We start from the raw sequence: 20971 nt of genomic DNA on the forward strand, positions 1-20971 counted from the left end.
CTTCTCATTCCCTCTCTCATTGTCATACCTATTGAGAGGAGATTTCTATCCAAACACTACCCACACCCATTTAGAGTGTTGAGTGTTTTTGAAACTTTGGGAAGTAGTGGAAGATGCCAAGGATGGCGGATGCTATGGATTATAGCGGAATCCAGTAAGCTAGAAAAGAAAAAGGTTTGGCGCAACCTCGTTGGGGAAAGAAGCTTGGAAGGCTTAGGTACATCGGGTAGATTAGGCTTGGAGGGTCTATTGCTGTTCATATATCCCAACTACATTTTCTAGTGGATTATTGACCGCTTGGAGAGCGGCGGAGAGGTTTTACGCCGAAGGCTTAGGTTTCCTCTTCGATAACGCATCGTGTGTTATCCTTGTATTTGCATCTCTCTTCCCTTTATCTTTGCCTTTTATTTTTTGCTGTGGATGTGATTTATAATTGGCTTAGATTGATTTCCAATTCTGTTTATAGCTTATGTTCATTTTCCGCACACTAGTTGTTTGTCATAAAGCTTGAATTGGTTATTTTGTTTTTGGAGGTCTAAACGTTCAAGGGTGTTTTATACACATATTTAAACTTTCACACCTAAGCATGAAGGGTGTGCTTGTCCCATGCAGTAGAATTTAGTCAAACATAACAGCATAAATAACACTAGGGTGCAAAGTGTGATAGTTTAAGGTGCAAAATGTAATCCGGTACATAGTTTAGGGTGGTAAAGTGTAATTTTCCCATTTATTTTAGAAAGAAAACATGGGTTGTTGTCCCGAATTTAAGTTTAGAATTTTTTACAAAGTACTTTTAGTTTTAATAGAATTTAAATTTGTTGAAATATTTTTTGAGATTTTTGATAATTTTGTTGAGAAGAAAGAATAAGTTGCTTATTATTCATGAACAAGAAAATCCAAAGCTAAAAAAGAAAATATACTATGAGGAACCAACTCCATCCAAACTTGAAAAGGAAAAGAAAGTCTTGTTCTCTAGGTTAAGGCATAAGCAACAACATTACCTTGCTTGACAACACAAGAGAAAGATAAATTTTGAAACGAGTGAGTTAGCTAAAGACAGAATGTCTTTTAAAATATGACCACTTAAAGAATGTCCCATACCAAAAGTTTGTAAAGACGACAGATGCAGCATCTCCCTCAAGAACTGCCCAATGAAAACCAACCTTCATAGTGAACATAGTTGCACGTCGTGCTGCCAGTAGCTCCAAAACCTCAACAAATGGTGGTTTCGTAATCTTTTCTTACATAGCCGCCATTACTTCACTTTCTGAATTGCTAATAACCACTCCAATCCCCGCCTCACCTGATTTCGGAAGCCACGCACCATCAAATTTTTCCTTCACAATATCACAAATCGGAGGAATCCATTTCTGCACAACCCGCTGATGCAATGCGGGAGTAGAGTTGGGCAGCTTTTTAAAACTTTGCAGATAATCCTTCGCAAAACTAGCAATCTTTTCTAGCGTCACAAAGGTTTCTTGCAAGCGGCATTTGTTTCGATGATGCCAAAAAGACTTTTAGTTTGAATATATATTTAAATTTGATAAAGTTTAAATGTATAAAATTAATTTACTAATTACTTGTTCTTAAAATATTAATAATAGACTAATTTGTGATAGTTGCTACTTGGCGCAATCACGACTTTTAAACTCAACTTTTAAATTTAGAAAATTTTAATAATCAACTTTTAGATGAATAGAATTTAAATTTATTGAAATTTAAATATATAAAATTAATTTACTAATTAATTGTTCTTAAAATATTGATAATAGACTTTTAGTTAGAGGTCAAACACGGTTTTTTTTTTTTTTTGATTGAAAACGTGAGTTGTTATTTAGGATTTGAGTTTGGTATTTTTATAATAGACTTATACTTTGAATAGAATTTAAATTTGTTGAAATTTGAATGAAAAATTTTTACTTCAACTAAATCGTTGTTAAATATTATCCCTTAATTTGAGAAAATATATCCTAACAAATAATATAAAATTAATTTGCTAATTAATAAGAGTAGCCACTTAGCACAATCACGGCTTCTAAGCTCAATTTTTATGATCGTATAATAGTATATGATATAATAAGATATGATTCTATTGAAAACAGATTAAATTAGTCTATAAATAATATTCTCAAAAAAAAAAAAAAAAAAAGAGTATGAATATGAGTACTTAGTTTACATATGACTCATTTAAAAATTATCATGACTTTTGAGTGGAGTTTACAGTGTGTTTTTGTATTAAAACTCATTTCTCTCTCCCTCATGTGTGCGCACTTGTTTCTCAAAAAATAAAATCTATATATGACTAAATAATTTTATACACAAAAAAATTAATATCTACGATATATGTAAATATATATATATTCTTTATTTATACATGTCTATATCAAAAATCAATTGGTGTTTTAAACTAATGACAAAGAGTTATTATCAGGAAAGAATGCTATAGGTTAAAACTTTCTTTAAAAAAAAAGTCAAAATCAATTTGAGAATATTAGCCAAGGAGGAAGTCAAATCCAAGATTTTTTTTTTTTCAAGTGCTGAACAGTCTATCATTTCAATTTTATAATGCTTTGGTTGCCAAGAAAATAAAAGAAAAGGAATTTATTTTGATGTTAGGACTTAGGAACACAGTCAGGCATTTTGTCCCAGAGGTTAAGAGAGTGCCAACCAAGGTATTCTTGGTTGGATCCACAAACCTCTTCTCTAGTGCAACTTTTATCAGTAGATTTTAATTATCATTCATGTTGCAATTTCCAAACAGAGAGCAAATAAATTAAGTAGAAAAAGGGAGTTTTATAGCTAAACATTCTTTTGACACTAGTGAAGAGATTATAAACTCCATATTTCACTAACATCATCAATTTTCGAATCTTGAAATTAGTACTTCACTTTACAGAACCAACATGCAAAGATATTATGATTTATCCCAATATAATGCCCAGAAGTTTGTCCAAGCAATCACTAAACTATACATCAAAATTGTGTTGTTTGAGAGGTAACAAATCGGGTGTTGCTCGATCTCGGATCCGGTCATAACCGAAAGAACAGATGAACCAGTGGACAGCCAAGAAAACTAAAAATAAATAAAGGAATGAGGACAGTTGATGTCAGTTCCATGGGTAAAAGTTCAAAGTTCATATGCTGCAGATGTAATTCACACATTCTATTAATCTTGAAGAATATGGACATCTAGTATTGTCTGTTTCTTCTCTGCAGCCCAAGTCTCTCTCCCCTACCTTTTCCCAATGTAAACATAGGGCTTGAGTCTCAGGTATCAACTCTTTATGTTTAACCATGTTGAGGTTGGATATATATACTTTGAAGTTCTGATTGGTGCACATTTGCATGATTTACGTTGGTGGCTGAGGATTGATTGCCATTTCCGGATTCTGCCAGCATCTGAAAATATGCATGAGGACCCCAACCTGCACATTTTCCATAAAGATATAATTTTTAGACCATTAATCCTCTTAAAAGATTAAAATGTTAATCTATAAATCAGAATGAAAAAAGGAATATAAAAGTGTAATTCTGCACTCATAACCTCTTTGTTGCAAACAATATGCAATTATCAATGTTATCCAAGGCACAAAAAGCTACACTCATGACATCCTTCAAATAAATTTAAACATTATATTAAAATAAAAATGCCGAGTAAGCTGGTATTATGTTTAGTATGCAACAAAATACTTATAGCAAAAATATTAAACAATGTATTTTTTTCTTCATCATTTTATAAGAAAATATGTGCAAACAACAAGAACAAAACCTTTTTAAGACTACCAAAAATGAATTCTGTTATTCATAACAATCTGCTCCAATTAAAAGCATATCATACATAATCATTAAGAAAAGAAGAGGCCCTTACCATCTATATCATATGGAGGCGGAAAGAATTGCAAGTAACAAAATGAAGCAATAGTCGTCCCTGCCCAATAAGTTCAATTTAGAAAAAGTACCAAGGAATTCTATGCCCTCAATAAACAATTCAGCACAAAACTTAAAAAAAAAGATTTGACAATCCAGCACAAAAAACTTCAAAAATAAAATAAATACTTGACAAACAAACCTAAAAGTCCTCCAGCAAAAACATCTTGCCAGTGATGCCAATAATCATCTACTCGAGAAACTCCAACCAGAGCAGCAACTAGTAGTGGCAGGAAAATGATACAGAGTTTTGCAACATGGCCCCTACGATCAAATGCCCTGACTTTTCCAGACAAATACCAAGCAAGAAAGCCAAGACCTGCGAAGGACCCTAAAACCAAAAGACAGAAAAAATTATCCTAATGCTCGTATTTTAAAGGGATATTTCTATGTCCTATGGATATCCATATCCATAGAGAAACTATAAAATCAAATATTACAAAGAAATTCCACAATGCTCATTATTGTGAGAATTTTGGCAGCCTAAAGAATCTACTAATCCAAAATTAAACAAAAAAAAGTTCAATTGACTGATCATAATCCTTTATAAAGGAGCATTTACTTATTTGATATCCAATTTTAATCTACACACCCAAATATTGATTGAAAAAGTGATGACTGGACCTTCGTTATCTTGGAAAATGCATGGTTTGCTATGGTCAATTTAAAATTTGAAGTACAAACTTATGCCCATGACACATCAATGAAGATGAAGCTCAACCTTTGGGTACCAATTACAAGTTTCATACACAACAGAAGTAGGAAACTTTCTGATATGAAAGCTAAAATTTGTCCCAAAAGGAATACAACAGCATCCTTACAGTGCCCCTAACCTAATGAAGTGATTAGATGCTTACAAGATGTATGCCCACTTGGGAAACTTTTGTATCCTTCCTTAATGACACTATTTATTCCACTACACATAACGTCCCCTGAGACATTGGCTGTGGAATTGCCTGCGATAGTAGGATAAAACGCCTGCAAATATTATACACCAGTGGCACTTGACTGAGAAAAGAACTAAGCAAGAGCAAAGAATTTATTATAACATAGTCAAGTAAACAATGTAGAGAAAAGGAAAGTCAGGGGAGTTAATGAACATGAGAGCCCACCGGTTTGCCATCAGGGAAACAACGCCAAAAGAAATCTGGACGTGGACGACCAACAGCATCTTTGATTGCATCAGTTATAACTCCAGTAATAAGTACAGAAAACAGAAGGCCTGGACATGCATACAATATCCACTTAATGTTATTAGTATGGTAGAATAACATGCAAACAAGCATTGGTATTACATAAATTTCAAAAGAGAGGAAGAGCTACCCAATATGGCATGGTGCAAATCATAAACATCCTTTTTGATGAAGTAGTAAATAAGAAAGATAACGAAAGGCAACAATATTGCAATAATCTGTTAAATCAACGGACAAGAAAAAGGTTATTAGTTTTTTCATTTTGCAAGTAACTAACACGCAAATTCCACATAGATGAAATTTTCTATAAATTATTTATTTAAACGGCCCAAACTTACTGGAACAGCCCAAAAGGGAATGGTATTGCCTTTCAACGGGTATTTGAGGTCTGTCATCATTTCCTCTCCCACAAAGTGGTGGAATGGTTCTATAATGTTCAAACCGATCTCAATCACCACAAGAAGCAACAAAATCAGCCAATCATGCTTATGAATTTTTGCAACGGCAACTCCATGGGATCTTACAGTGTGTGCACCACCACCCAGGATGTCTGGCATTTTCACTGACCTGATGATAAATTAAAAGGTTTGTTAATGGAAATTACATTAAAAAAATGTAAAGCAATATAACTGACCATAAAAAGTGAAAAAGAAACATATCACATAAAATAATGTTACAGTAATGAAAGGGAAGTACAACTAAAAGTTTTTAAATGAGGAGATAGAAAAAACAGAAGAAATATTTCCCGTAAATAGATTTAGATAATTAGATGCAGAACAATCACACTGATTTTTGTTCAGACATCAACCATCAGCTGTAATTCCAGGCAGACAATAGCAAAAAAAAAAAAAAATTGCGGAGAAAATGGGTCAAATAATAAATAAACATATTCTAGGATCTGATGACAAACAAAATGCAATCAAAAAATTTATTATACACAATACAAGGAAACTCCATCCTTTCTCCATTTTTACTAACCAATGCATAATCTTCTTTAGAATGTAAATAGTATACTTATGTTGGAAAATCTTTCTAACATATATTCAGAAGCCTTATGCCTCTAGTCCAATAGAGGTGATTCAAATATCAAGGATAAATTATATTACAAGTTATCAACCCCACGAATCTATTCCTAAGCCATTAGAGCCCTTTAATAAGTAACCTTGAAAGGTTCTAAATGAACCAAGACTGCTGCCTAATCAATTTCAATTAGCACCTAACCACAGTCAAAACAGGGTCAAACCATGGGCAGTATGAAGTACATAAAGGAGCAGCCCAGCATCAAGTAAAAATTAACTGCTCACAAGCAAGCACAGTGTACCTAAATTATGGTCAACATTCATAGGACCATGAGCAGACCAACAATAACCAAGCCTTAGTCCCAAACTTTTGGGGACAGTTACGGATCCTTAACAAAGCAGTTAGGGTTGGTCTCACATATTCGTTTATGCTATTCTATTCTATCTGAAGTTGTACAATCTGTTACCTCCTTAATTGACATATTCTTTTTTACTACTTATATTAATGTTATTTTAGGTCTTCTTATACCTTTTTTCATTCCCTCAACTAGAATCAACCTAGTCTTTCTCACTCTCTCTCCTTTGCACATGACATGAGCAAACCAATCTAGTATTTTTTTTTTTTTTTTTGGGGAAAGGTAAAGAAGTTTTATTGATAAAAGTACACCGTGTTCAAGATGGTGAACTCATTGTACTTGAAACAAATCAAGCAGAACTAAAACAAAGTAAGAAATAAAAAATAGGAATACAATGCGTGGAACCCCAAACACAAGACCACTCAAATAAAGCCCCAACTAGCATAGACTTCAAAAGATCTACAGGTCTCTCAACATCTTTGAACATACAAGTATTGCGTTACCTCCACACTATCCGCATAAGACAAGCTGGTACCATATTCCGAACATTTGAAAGACATTTTCCCAAACAATTCCTCCATTCAAAAAGAAGAGAAGCAATTGTCTTCAGCATCTCCCACTGAATCCCAAATATCAAAAAAGCTTCACTCCATAATGCATGAGCAACCTTACAATGGAGCAGAATATGATCCATTGATTCCCCATCACAATGACACAAGCAGCACCAATTAACAAGGGACAGACCCCTCTACAAGGTTGCTGATTGTGAGTATCCTATCCCATGCGGTTGTACATAAGAAGGACTTTCCAAAAGGAAAGTTTCATTGTAAGCCACATTCCATTTGGGCTATTTGGTGGGTCTAACTGTGAAAAGAATATTCATAAAATTGATAACAACCTAAAAGGTTTCCCATACAAACTCCCTCTCAGTTGTATTGGTGTTAACTACCTGAGTCAAGGTTAGCTCCCACTGTTCACCCAATCATTAAGTAGGAATGCATGTTTGCACAAAGTACTGTGTTGCTAGGTAAGATTAGATTGCTAAGCAGGTTTTTGTATTATGATACTAGTGAACAAATATTCATAGCATTGATAACCAAAAAAAAAAAATATTAATGGGGAACAGAATGAACAGATGAAGTAGTAGCATCTATACCATGCAATTCAGCTGGAGAAAAAAAAAGAAGCCAAAGCAACTTTAACATTTACTTCTCCATAGGCAACCTACACCAACCATAACAATTTTGCAAAGTGCTATACTTGAAGGTAGCAACCATAACACCATCACAAACATTTTTAAAAAAATCAATAATAGATTTAAATGGGAAGAAAAATGATAGACAGACACATGGGGTCAACAGAACAAGAAGTTAAATGGGAAAATTACACAATAGGAGCAAAAGAGATTCTTTAACTTGAGCTAAGGTTCAACTAGAAGGCTTTTGTATTTAGTTCCTAAATCATTTATCTGAAGATCCAGTTTAAGTACTTAGTAATTTAATTAAAAAAAAAAATTTAAATGCCAATCAAAGATTCACAGTACACTTACAAGACTAGTAGGAGTTGAAGGCTATCAATTGCAAACAATGACTATTTGTCTAACAGAGAGTTGATGTGTACCCTTGGTTATCATATATTTCTGAAATTCGGTCATGCGTTTACTAATTTTCTTGATTCTCGTCCCATTGTAGTCTACCGAAATTATAGCATAAAAAACCATTCCAATCTAAACTGACATAAATTGAAACAAAGACCGCCCTCCACTAATCTCATACATGTATTTTGCATCCGGAGTTATAATCTTTGTGTTGGTAAGGACAACCACAAATTATGACAAACCAATAATACACATCTATGACCAACTTGGTACAGCCTTAGAGTTATGGTCCTTATGGAACCTACCCAAGAAATAATTTAGATCACCAACCACTACCCAGATGACTTTTTGATAGAAATGCTTAATGGAGGACAACCACTTAATAATGACCTGTTATGTCCTAAATTGTTTTGAATAATTTGTTGGCTGCTCCAAATGCAATTTTCCCTGAATACAACTTCTGATATCATATCATTGACTACTAAGCACCTCTAAAATTCAAAAATGTTAATTCACGTGCGTTTGTAACTTGACAATAAAAAACATTATCATTATTATTAAATTGTTAGTTCAGATTTAGAACTGTGCTGGTCTCATGCCTTTTGAATGGCAAGGCTAGCTACAGAAAATGACAAATCATTATTTTATTCTGCGGAGTGGAAGTTTTTGGCACATACACAAAGACACATAGTCATGGATCTAACCAGAAACTATTCAAATTAAATAAAAAATAATGCTTAACTTATTAGTGGCATTATAATACAACTAAAAAGACACCACTAAAAGTTCCAAAACTATTTAAATTTGACAATTTGACCAGGCGGCTCTCTTTTATTGCTCTGTAGAATGATTCAAAATTTTAACTCAGAAAACAAGCTGTTACAAACATATATATTGTGCTCAAAAGCTCGTAAAATAAAATCTTCCAAGTGAAAAAGATAAAATATACTACTACAATATTATTCCCGTCCCTAAAGTTTGCATGAATTTCGTTTTTCCTCCCTAAACTGTTATTGTATTTCTAATAGTTTTAAGATGAAAAACAAAAATTTTAAACTAAGTTTAAGAACAAAAAATGAAATCCACGCAAACGTTAAGAAGGAAAACAATATTTTAACTTTTAAAAAAAAAAAAAAAAGTAACTATCCCCTTTCAAAAAAAAAAGAAAGAAGTAACTACCTCACTGACATTGATCAAGTTTTTAACTTTTTGATAATTTAGTGATCAAGTTAAATGCAAATATACAAATATGAAATCTTTAGTATGAGACCTGTTTGGAAGCTAAGAAACTGAAAGAAAAGAAGAAAAAAAAATTCAAACTTTCGGATATTTGAAATTCAAATAGCAGAGACAATGAAAAAGAAACCCAACTCAACTCAACCCAGCATTATAAAATAAAAAACTCATAATTCTACATCATAATTCTCGAGAACCAAACGGAAACGTAACCCAGAGAACATACAATACAGAAAAAATAGTGCAAGAAAGAATCACAGCATAAGAGCATCACAATGAGTTTAAGAAAAAAAAAAAAAAACGAATAGATTCTCACACACAGAGAGACCCATATACATGAAATTGAGAATTTACTTTACCTGAGAATGTAGGAGAATGTGAGAGACAATTGGAAGCGTTTTCAGTGAGAGAGAGAGAGACATACAAAGTGTACGAGTGACAGAGAAAAACAGAGTAAAGAGAGAGAGAAAAAGCGCGTAGAATTTACACGTAAAGACAGTGAGAGTGAGAATTAGTACTTAAGACAGTGAGACACGTATGAATACATATGGGGAAGGTTATTACAACCAGTCTTTAGTTTAGTTTGGTTTTGCTTTGAAGATCCTTACTCTCCCTCTGCTATAGTAGAAAGAGTACAAAAAGAAACTGTTTTTTTTTTTTTTATTTTACTAATAAATTATTTTTTCCTTTTTTTTGGGGTTTAAAATTTTCTATAAAAAAACCAGTGGAGTGGTTACTTGGGGTTTGGGGAACTATTACTTGGGGTTTGGGGAACTATCAAGTAAAAAACGTTTTTCATTGGCTTAAAGGAATTTATTTAAAAAAAAAAATTCACAAGTTTTTTAATTATTCTCTCCCCACAATCTTTATCATGGGATTCGTAATTAATATTGACCATAAGTGTAATTGAAGTTTAAAATTTAAAGGAATTAATTATATTTATTGTGTTTACACTTCCAAATATTTTTTTGGTAGACATAGAATCACTTTTATATATTTTTCTTTTTGAAGACGAATCCTTATATTTAATTATTAAAAAAAATTACTTTTATATATATATAGGAGAAATTAGCCTAAATTTGTGTCACGTGTGATGTGTCCATTTAAAAAAAAATTATATATATATATATTTATTTAGCCTTCTAAGTAAAACTTTATATTCATGTCAAAGTATTATTGAATTAATAAGTGGTGTACTTATACTTGTTATTTATATAATAAATATACGACTTGTCATGAGCAATTTATTTGGAATTTAACATTCAAAACAACAAGTTAAGCACAAATTTAATAAGACACAAAATCAAGAATAAAGCATTATGATTGTGTCTTTAAGTTAATTGCAACAATTCCATTCTTCAGCCTATTTTACATCCTTTTAAATTACAAAGTAAATAACCTAAAGTTACAACACATTTTTCCATGGAATTAGCCATTACTAAATTTCCTAACTTTAAAAACATGCAAAAACAACCTAAGTTGGATGCTAGATTAGCATTCTTTCTCCCCCCCACCACACACACACACACACAAAAGCATTTTTAGCTGTAAACATAAATGATATGAATGGCATTCAAACTTCCAAAAGCTACATGTCCTTTTTCAAATGGAGCTTTACTTTATTACTTTATTTAGTTTTTTTATTTATTTATAAATGAATTTATCGATTTCATGATTACATCATTCTCTCCCTAAAATTCTCATCCTACGTATCATTATAGTTTTTTTTTTTTTTGATCGCTACGTATCATTATAGCTAGCCCAGTGAGGAACTCCCTCTTCAATGCACAATTTCAGTTTTGCTTTGTGTAAAAAATCAGGAAGGTCTTATTCCAATGATGACAATCATATATGTCAAATCCTTTATGTTCTTTCATATTCTTTGCTTGTTCTTGGTAAATACTTTTACCCTTACGTTATCTAATTGAAGCCTTTAAGAAAAAGTAGTCGGTAGTGGAAGATTATAAAAGTGGATCAGAAGAAAAATAAATTTAGATTAAAAATAAAAGTTAATGAACCTCGACAAAAAAAAAAAAAAAGTAAAAGTAAAATTCTTATAGCCTCTGTGGCATTTGATAGAGATATATGAAACAAACTTGACTTAAAAGATTTTGCCTTAAAAACAAGATAAAATATTCACAATTTGGAAGATGACAGAATTGCTAGTCTTGAATTTGTTTTATGTATTAATGTGCTCAGAGTCTTAAAGCACCAGCTATTCCACCGAAATTTAGTACACGATTTTGTATTTTTCTCTCATTTTTCTTTGTTGAGAAACAAGGGAAAAGAACCTCTTACCAACAAACATTTTCAATGCAAAATCAATACTCCTATCTTTTTCAGTTTTTCTTACCTTTTATATCCTTCTTACATTGTTTTTTTTCTTCTCTTTCTAACTTTGCCATCTGTCCTACCAAATTTTTGAAGGAAAGAGCAAAATTTGCTTTTTCTCACATGAGCTTCAATTAACTATGTTAAAATGCTCAATGAAACTCACCTCGTAAGCATCTAAGTGGGGGACCTAACCTAAATCACTCGCTTTGGTATGTAACTTCACAGATTGCATAACCAAAGTTTAGCTGTCTTGTGCTCTGAAAGGTCATCCCAGCCTGTTAAAGATTGTGCTACGTGATAATTAAGTTCATAAGCTTTTCTATAAGTTATGATAAATAACCGATTGTCTCATAAGTTTAATTTGTTAAGAAATTATGAATTTTGATAGGCCAAGAATGTATTGACCCCTTAGGTAAATTAACAATTTTATTAGCCAAGTGAATTAATTAAGTCAATTTAACATGCAATACGCGTGGTAGCACAAACAAATCACCAAATAACTAAATGCAGCGGAAATTAAATTTGACATGGGTGATTTGTTTACGAATAGGGAAAACCACCGAGACAAAATCCCACCGGGTGAATTTAAGGTCACAATTTCCAGTACCTTATACCAACCTACAGTTGAACCCTTATCCCAATACACAATTAGACTTGTAATGTAGTGACAATCTCTCCTTTCAATACACAGCTCCCAGTACATGACTAATCAATCGATGCACGGATCCCAGTACGTGACTAACACACCAACTTGAAAAAGATGTTGGTTGCAAAGTTCTTTAGTTCATTTACATGATAAAGATCAAGAACCTCCCTGTTCACAAAACCCTATGACGTACAAACACAACAGCTTCTTCAAGAGAAATATGAATTAGGGCAAATTGTCTCTGGTCATAATTTGAGTGAATAACTACTTTGCATCAAGTTGCATCACCTTAAACAGCCCTTAAAATAATCCTTATATATGTCTAGGGTTGTGACAAAAGAAACCCTACACAAAAGCTTGGATATGCATGAAAAACAAATCTAGAAATCTTAATTTCGTAATTTTCAATAGATACATCTGTCGAGCTTTAATGAACAACACTTCTTCACTTGATTCTTGGATAGATTTACATGGCTTCAATACTTGGACTCGAACACTTGTTCCTTGAAGTATTAAACACATCTTAGATCTACCCAATTACAAGTAAAGTGTGTTTTGTCAAAGGATTAGCCAATTCTAAATAACATATGTTCATAACAAGTTCCACGTATGTCCTAACAAATTTAATCATTTTATCATAATTTTAACAAGGTGTAGCTGTTCTAGTTGATTGATGTAGAATATTGCTTGAATTAAGAGTTCGATTCCTTGTTGGATTTGGATAAGAAATGAATTTTATTCTTTTTGGGTTACTGTTGTTTGAAGTCATCAAACTCTACTATAAGTTTTGTCTACTATTTGATTTTGAATTCTATTTGGAATATGAGTGATTCTTCTTTGTGCATGGAAAAGAAGTCTAGTCTTTCTTGGTTTTGAATATGCTAACCGACTCAAGTCTCCTATATAAGCATAGCGTTGCTACAGAAAATTGATAGGTGGGTGTGAGAAAAAAGAGACTTTCTTTTGTTTGGTTCTTTGATATTTGTGGGTTGCAATCTGGAATAGTGAGAAAGGTTTGTTGTTGCTTGGTTTGGTTTTGGTTTTGGAGTTTGATGATTTGCGCTTTGCTCTCTTTTGGCATGTTGCAACTTTTGAATTTGATTTGTGACTCTCTCTTTGATTTGTGCGCAATTCGTTTTTGATGTTTGTGAACATTTAGATCTTTGGTTTGTATTTGGTTTTTTGGTTTTATATTTGTGAGAGATGGCTATTTGAGTGTATTTTAGGATTTGGGTTTGCGAGAGTTCCTCTATACTAATTTATATTATCCTAAATTTGTTATAGTAAAATTTGTTCATCATCACCCATAAATATAAGTTATTGTCAAACTACGTAAATCTTGGAGTTGTGTCTATTTTCTTTTGGATTAATTTTCTCTATTCTTATTATTAGTTCGAATATCTTTTTCAAATTTAAAATATTTTCACAATTAATTTTAGTAATATGAGCTTCCTTTCTTTTACAACAAATGATTGCCGACATTACATGTTAACTGGACATTTAACAGAACTTAAAAGAAAGATAAAAGCAAACAAAATGCTGGGATTGTCTCTTTGAGTTGTCTTTCATAGTTTCTTGTCTGCATGTTTTTATTTGCTCAAAAGAAACAGAATCTAGGAGACGTCTTTTCAACTGATCTGTCTGATAGATAAGAAACTAATTAATGAAAGATTATCTTTTCCCCATACGTTTTCCTGATGACTTAAACAAATTCAAACATATGAATTAACGTATAAAAATTGCTTTTTTTTTTTGGTAAACATATAAAAATAGCTTATGCTTATCCTAAAACCTTGCCATTTGAAAACCGTACCACAATGATCTAATTATATAAGTTGGGACTACCGATTATTTGGTCAATCGGTGATTGATGAAAGAGATTGTATGAGGAAGTAACAAAAACAAATTAGAAACTACAAGGTTTAACTAAGGCAGGCCACTTTGGCATGATAGCAAAGCTTACCAAAATATAGTCATACTAATACACATTTCCATGTGGCTCAATAATCAATATTATTGATTACACAATTGTCCTCTTTCTCCAAAGTCTTTGCCAATCTAAAAATATGACTTTCCCAGAACATACAAAATTCAGTAAGTAGGGAGGGTCAATTAATTAGTACGTATTCCCAGACGTGCTTCTTTCTCTTTTCAAATTTTTTTAATGAACATTTGGAGTGCCTAAGGGCACCTACCACAACCAATTTTCCATAACCTCTTCAATTTAAACTCTTATAGAGTGCCTATGGGCCCTGCATTTGTGTAGCAGCCTGACATTTTATACCATTCTCATAAATCAGGGGGCAATGCACAACCTGTTGAAATTAAGTGGCACAAAAACCATATGATCTATCCAACTGAATTAACCAAGTCTGTACACAATTGATTTAATGGTCAAACGCATTTTTTGTTTACCAAATATGGCTGCACGTCTCTTCTCCCATTTCAACTTTGCACAAGTTTGAAACTAGAGAAACACACAGTGGAATTTTTGGTGCTTATACATATAGGGTTGATTAGTAGTCTTTTATTTTGAGTAGTCATGCTGTTAACCATGTGTGCACGTGACTAGGGGGGGTGAGAAGCATTTTCAGCTCATCTACTATCACCTACCTTTGTTTCTCTAGATTGCTGGTGCCGTCTTTTTTTTCTTTTTTTTTCAGACTGTCCTTTTCTTTTTGTCCATTACCTAGACACTATTGCATTCATGATTCAATAAAAGCCACAATCAAACTGCATTCTACATTGCTAAGCCTAAAGTTCTGTTGATACAGAGAATTGTCATTTACACATACATACATGAAGTCCAGAAGCATAAAGTACAAGATATTCACAATGATCTCCCTGATTCCATTGCATCCTGGGCAGAGCTTAGATTGCCTGCTGCCCCACCATTTTTTCTTCCCGGTTGGTTCACAACCTGAATCCCTTGGGCCTGCACATCAGGTGCAGTCATACTATTGGACGTGTTTGTATTGCAACGTGACTCCTCCATAGCTTTAAAATATGCATATGGGCCCCATCCTGAAACCAGAAGATTAAATTAATAAAGGAAGCTCAAAGCAGTGAAAAAAGAAGATTCAATTAAAATGGAAAATGATGTACAGGAAAAGAAATTAATCATGCGAATCGTTTCAGGTTACCACCAATAAAATGAGTAGCTAGAGTGACTTGATTTTCTCATTCCTACTTCCTTTTCTAAGATCCCAACTTCTCATTGAAGCATTTGAAACACAAAAGAATTACTCTAAAAGAAAATTAAAGTTTATCATATTACGGTATTGGATTGATATAGATGCTAGATTTCAAACTTTCAGATCTTTTTGCAACTCCATGGCAATCAGTGGAGCATAGGCATACCCAATTGCAGTTCTAACTTCTAAGATATAACATTTCTTATATCCAGGCTGCAATAGTTTCCAGATATTCATTCCTCACTAATTATCTCCACATAATATTTGCAAAAATTTTCCTTTACTCTGGGGTTCTCTATTTTTTGACATTTTTATCCACAATAATCTTGAATCCCATAGCCAACCCTAACTAATTTGTTGAGAGTCCATAGCAGACCCCAAATTTTTGGGACTAAGACTTTGTTGTTGTTGTTGTTGTTGTTGTTTCACAATAATCTTAAATCCCAAGCAATTTGAGTTCATATTAATCTATATTTAATCTTTGTCATGACAAACAATTCCAAAATTTCAACAAATGAAAAGGATAGATATTCACTCATTGACAAATTCACTCCCACATGTGAACTAAACAAGGAAACAAAATAAGATGAATAGGTAGCATTGTTAGATAGCTGTCTTCAAAACAATAATCATTTTCCCCAAAGAAAAATGAAGAAGAGAAGAAATGAATGAACAAATCAATTTTTTAGCAGAATAAATGACAGTCTTCAAGGCCAGAGGGTAACACATTAAAACTTGAATGGGCCATAACTAATAACTTAACTGATTTCTTTTTTTCAATATATATATATATATATAAATTAAAAAAAAAAAAAAAAAAAAAAAAAAAAAAAAACTAAGCTTCCACATTTGGAATTAGCCAAAGCCTATTTGGAAAGGCAGAATCAAAACCATTAAGAATGAATATACTTATCACTAATTTTTGTGAAGTAATTCAGTATTCCTGAACCACATAAAGCACGAATGAGTCCATTTTATTTTGGACGGCACTTGAGGTGACTGCATCCTTTTTTGTTAACATTTATAAAAGAAACATGGGGTTTTACAACTCCTGGAATGTGCAAAAAGTTGGTTTTTTAGCTGAATAAGTCAATTCATATTGTGACAATATAGCAAAAGAAGGTCAAACTTGATTGCAACCAAAGTGCTGAAACCTTCATCATATATATATATATATATATTCTTTTTTTTTGGGTTCAATTTAGTATGAAGCAGAGACATGTTTTAAAAGTGATTAAACACATATTTGATAATATGTATGTAATGTAATGTTACAATAAAATTTCTTCTAGTGTTTTGAGACATATGCAACAATAGTACTTCTTGGAAGAACAAAAGAAAAGAAAATGGATACCATCGTCATCATAAGGGTTTGGGAAGAATTGTCGATAGCAAAATGCTGCCACAACTAGCCCTGCAGGAGATGAACCATGTAAAGCTGCTAAAGCCCTATACCAAAAATGCAATTCCAATTTCACTATCCCTATTAGTTATCATAAAAAAGCATACCTAGCAAACCTCCAGCAAACACATCTTGCCAATGGTGCCAGTAGTCAATAACTCGTGAGACACCAATAAGGGACGCGACAAGTAGCGGAAGGAAAATTATACATAGTTTTGCCACATGCCCTCTGCGATCAAATGCTTGAATTTTTCCAGACAAGTAAAATGACAAAAAACCTAAGCCTGCAAAGGCCGCTGCAGACCAAAATCATAAATTATATCAAATGTGAAGATTCATACACTGCTTCTTTGGTAAACTGACACGATAGCATTCTTTATGATTAAGTCATATAAAAAATTGTCTACTTGGTTCTGAATGTAAATATGAAGCAATTAGAAGTAAACTTTACAAGCACAATACCATCAAAGGCCTGGTTTGGCAATCATTTTAGGATATTTCCATGTCTTCTTAAATCACCTTGCTTAAATTATTAACTTTTTTAGGTATAATAGATTATGGATTCCGTATGTTGTTGATGTGTAACTTTATCCATATCAATTCAACAAAAATATTAAAATCTGTAGAAGGAAGTGTTGCTTACCTGAAGTGTGACCACTTGGGAAACTCTTGTGCCCTTCCTTTATATCACTAGCTTTACCATGGCAGATTACATTTCCCAATTGATCATAAAACTAACAAAAAAAGAATCCAAACATCAGTAACTACGTACTAGAGGAGATTGGCATATTATAATAATGAAAGATATTGGACATTCGGGCCAAAAAAATTTTCAAAATGAGAAAAGGTTTCCATAATCGAATTAAAATTAATAGGCAAGAGTTTGGAAGCAACTCTATGTTGTTGAGGAAGACTAATGGAAAAACAGTTAAAATGACATATTCTAATATTTATGTAATGATTCTTATGTCCCACAAAAACAATTGCACAATACTTAGTAGATTAACTATGAATACTCAAATTTGGCAACCTTCGGAATTTTTTTCTTGTTTATTGGGGCATGTAGGTACCTGGAGCTACACCTGATCCTCTCCACCAAATCTAACCAAGGACTGGGATGGGCAAGTTGTTAAACCTCTTAGTTTGACATCAATTGGAAAGCCATCTGATGATATTTAACCAACTCCACCTTAGGTGGTTTTCTTTTTCTCTTTTCCCCATAGGAGAAAGAAAGAAAAAAAAAAGGGAGGGGGGAGAATGACCTGAATCTAGTCCTAACAATTGGAGTCTGCTTTGTACAATTCCTTAAAGAGGTTTTACCAAACTCACTTTTGGGGCTGTGTGACATATGATACCAATAAAGGTACAAAAGAGTTTGAATGATTTTGGGAAAACAATTGACATTTAATAGCAACAAAAACACAAAAGAATTTGGAGATAAATGAGACTATACTTCCTTTCCATCAGGAAAGCAACGATAAAAGAAGTCTGGTCGAGGCCGGCCAACTGCATCTTTCATTGCATCCGTAATCACCGCAGTAACCAGCACAGAAAATAAGAGACCTTCTCTTCAACAGAGATGTAAGTTATCATATAACACTTCACAATATATTCCTTTAGCTAAGATTAAGAATAAAATACACTAAAGAAATTGTTCTGGTTAAATAATGACTATCATACCAAGAGTGCTGTGGTGCAAATCATACACATCTCCCCTACGAATATAGACGAGAAGGAAGATGGCAATAGGCAACAGAATTGCATACATCTGATCATTAAAAAAAAAAAGGAAAAGAACGTCAAAAAATTATTCATTTTCTTATCCATATCATCTTTAAGGCCAAGATTTCACTTTCTTTACAGTTCTATTGCCCTTTTCCAGATAGCACAGTTTCAATAATTTATAATCCTTGATTTAAGTCCCTACATATTATAAATATCAAATAAACTTAAATCACAAAGCTATTGAAAAGAGAACACAATTGACAAAATGTCTTGCAGCAATAGATTAATTTCCTTGTAGAGTACAAACACTGTCTTAGTTCCTTATAATAAAATTTACATAACAACATTTGAGAAAATAAATACTTACAGGAACGGACCATCCAGGAACTGTGTTGGCTTTCATATGATACTTAAGGTCTTCCATCATATCCTTTCCCACAAAGCGGTAAAATGGATGAATGATCATTAGAGTGACTTCTATCATTGCAAGAAACAGCAATATAAGCCAATCATGCTTGTGATTCATAGCAAGAGCAGCGCCATGAGATTTAATAGTGTGTGCCGGTGCCCCAAGCTCAACTTTTCTATATCTGCTTAGCTGTAACATAAACAAAATTTGCATTAATGCCAGACCATTGAATACATTTGTTGCTCTAAGATTTTAGAGGGCAAGCACATATTTCATAATTCACCTCATTAAAGAATCTAATATATTCCACTGATGAATGGAAGCTAATTTTTTTTTTTCCCCAACACGAACAATTCTTGAAGAATTAGGACACAAAAATACGACAATTAATTAATTAATAAATATATTTTTACCTATATTTTATCCATTTTAGGCATATTTTATGTTTATTTTAAATTTTCAAAATAAACAATAGCTATCAAAATCTTTTAATATATATAATCAAAGTATTATTTAAATAAGGAAAATGATGTTTTTTCATCCCTACACACTCTGGACACGCATGCAGAGTGTCCTCAACATACTTGAGTTCGACAAAGTGTCTGACACGCCAATAGTTTCAAGGTGTCCGTACTTCTTAGGCTTAAAGCTAAAACTTTTCTACACATTATATATCTTCTGTTTTATTATAGGAACACGAGTAGTAATAACTGCGAAAAGAAAAACTTTGCTCTAGTTGAAGAAGCAGATTACAACATTAGATATTGCATTCTGATTAACAACACAAAAGCCCCCAACATCCCACCACAATTTCCAGACTGATAAAATCATTGAATTCTAAGACATATATAAAATCAGTCCCGGTAATTAATTAAAAAGCCTCACTTCTCTAATCATAAACAAAACTGAACCAGTCAAAATTCATAATTCAACATTTAAATTTCAGAACTGAAAATGATAATAGTAATAATAATTCTGTAATTAGATGAGAATCAGAAGAGGATTAAATTAATTAATTATTAAATTAAATATACTCAACGAACCTGAAAGGTATTCCGAACATTCAAGAAGGTAAAGAGCGATCTTATATTTCGCCACGCCATGGACGAAAATAAAGCGGAGAATTAACGCACAAAGTTGTAGTACTTTGGAAGTTCTAACAACAATTTGCAAATGTAAACCAAAAAGATAATGAGAGTCTTATTTTGTCATGAAGAGGAAAAAGGTAGTGACTGCAGAGCAATGAGAGTGAGTGAAAAAGAGAATGAGAAAGGGACGACACACTGAATTAACATTTTTTTTTTCCTTCTCTCTAACTTTGCCATCTGTCCTACCAAATTTTTGAAGGAAAGAGCAAAATTGGCTTTTTCTCACATGAGCTTCAATTAACTATGTTAAAATGCTCAATGAAACTCACCTCTTAAGCATCTAGGTGGGGGACCTAACCTAAACCACTCGCTTTGGTATGTAACTTCACAGATTGCATAACCAAAGTTTGGCTGTCTTGTGCTCTGAAAGGTCATCCCAGCCTGTTAAAGATTGTGCTGCGTGATGATAATTAAGTTCATAAGCTTTTTTATAATTTATGATAAATTACTGATTCACTCATAAGTTTAATCCGTTAGAAAATGATGAATTTAATTGTTTTATCATACTTTTAACATGGTGTTGCTATTCTAGTTGATTGATGTAGAATATGGCTTGAATTAGGAGTTCGACTCTTTGTTGAATTTGGATAAGAAATGAATTTTATTCTTTTTGGATTACTGTTATTTGAAATTATTAAGTTCTATTATAAGTCTTGTCTACCACTTGATTTTGAGTTCTATTTGGAATATGAGTGATTCTCCTTTATGCGTGAAAAAGAAGTCTAATTCTTCTTAGTTTTGAATATGTTAGCTAACTCAAGTCTCTTATATAAGCATAGCATTGC

At 32.6% G+C, this 20971-nt stretch overlaps 2 protein-coding genes across 7 annotated transcripts; both read right to left on the reverse strand.

Moving 5' to 3' along the window:
* Positions 1 to 2782: 2782 nt before the first annotated feature.
* On the reverse strand, positions 2783 to 9889 carry LOC115974866 (lipid phosphate phosphatase 2-like). 5 transcript variants are annotated; one of them, XM_031095411.1, is made up of 8 exons: positions 6999 to 7313; positions 5459 to 5687; positions 5251 to 5338; positions 5040 to 5149; positions 4785 to 4905; positions 4070 to 4258; positions 3869 to 3928; positions 2783 to 3425 (listed from the first exon to the last, which is right to left on the reverse strand). In XM_031095411.1, the coding sequence occupies exons 1-8, from the start codon at positions 7187 to 7189 to the stop codon at positions 3289 to 3291; spliced, it is 1125 nt and encodes a 374-aa protein (XP_030951271.1). In that variant the 5' UTR covers positions 7190 to 7313; the 3' UTR covers positions 2783 to 3288. The 5 variants fall into 5 exon arrangements, with proteins under 5 accessions (XP_030951271.1, XP_030951292.1, XP_030951276.1 ...); XM_031095432.1 differs by lacking the exon at positions 6999 to 7313 and adding an exon at positions 8045 to 8128 and having other exon boundaries at positions 2828 to 3425; XM_031095416.1 differs by lacking the exon at positions 6999 to 7313 and adding an exon at positions 9688 to 9889 and having other exon boundaries at positions 3240 to 3425.
* A 5139-nt stretch (positions 9890 to 15028) lies between these two features.
* LOC115974907 (putative lipid phosphate phosphatase 3, chloroplastic) lies at positions 15029 to 20550 on the reverse strand. Of its 2 annotated transcripts, none has more exons than XM_031095472.1 (8): positions 20082 to 20550; positions 18997 to 19227; positions 18585 to 18672; positions 18358 to 18467; positions 17548 to 17638; positions 17012 to 17200; positions 16857 to 16916; positions 15029 to 15332 (listed from the first exon to the last, which is right to left on the reverse strand). In XM_031095472.1, exons 1-8 carry the CDS (start codon positions 20139 to 20141, stop codon positions 15139 to 15141), a joined length of 1023 nt encoding a protein of 340 aa, XP_030951332.1. In that variant the 5' UTR covers positions 20142 to 20550; the 3' UTR covers positions 15029 to 15138. The 2 variants fall into 2 exon arrangements, with proteins under 2 accessions (XP_030951332.1, XP_030951341.1); XM_031095481.1 differs by lacking the exon at positions 20082 to 20550 and adding an exon at positions 19322 to 19366.
* Between the last annotated feature and the right edge of the window lie 421 nt (positions 20551 to 20971).

The sequence above is a fragment of the Quercus lobata genome, chromosome 1 (genome assembly GCF_001633185.2).
Source record: "Quercus lobata isolate SW786 chromosome 1, ValleyOak3.0 Primary Assembly, whole genome shotgun sequence".
Lineage (NCBI taxonomy): Eukaryota > Viridiplantae > Streptophyta > Magnoliopsida > Fagales > Fagaceae > Quercus > Quercus lobata.

What these genes read in the sequence shown, in the direction of transcription:
- LOC115974866 (XM_031095411.1), bottom strand. Translation starts at nt 7,189, where the DNA reads ATGGATCATATTCTGCTCCATTGTAAGGTTGCTCATGCATTATGGAGT. An exon ending in TTTGCACCATGCCATATTGG is followed by an intron (nt 5,150 to 5,250) that starts GTAGCTCTTCCT and finishes ATGCATGTCCAG; the next exon opens with GCCTTCTGTTTTCTGTACTT. An exon ending in GTTTCCCTGATGGCAAACCG is followed by an intron (nt 4,906 to 5,039) that starts GTGGGCTCTCAT and finishes TAATATTTGCAG; the next exon opens with GCGTTTTATCCTACTATCGC.
- LOC115974907 (XM_031095472.1), bottom strand. Translation starts at nt 20,141, where the DNA reads ATGGCGTGGCGAAATATAAGATCGCTCTTTACCTTCTTGAATGTTCGG. An exon ending in TTTGCACCACAGCACTCTTG is followed by an intron (nt 18,468 to 18,584) that starts GTATGATAGTCA and finishes GTTGAAGAGAAG; the next exon opens with GTCTCTTATTTTCTGTGCTG. An exon ending in GTTTGCTGGAGGTTTGCTAG is followed by an intron (nt 16,917 to 17,011) that starts GTATGCTTTTTT and finishes CATCTCCTGCAG; the next exon opens with GGCTAGTTGTGGCAGCATTT.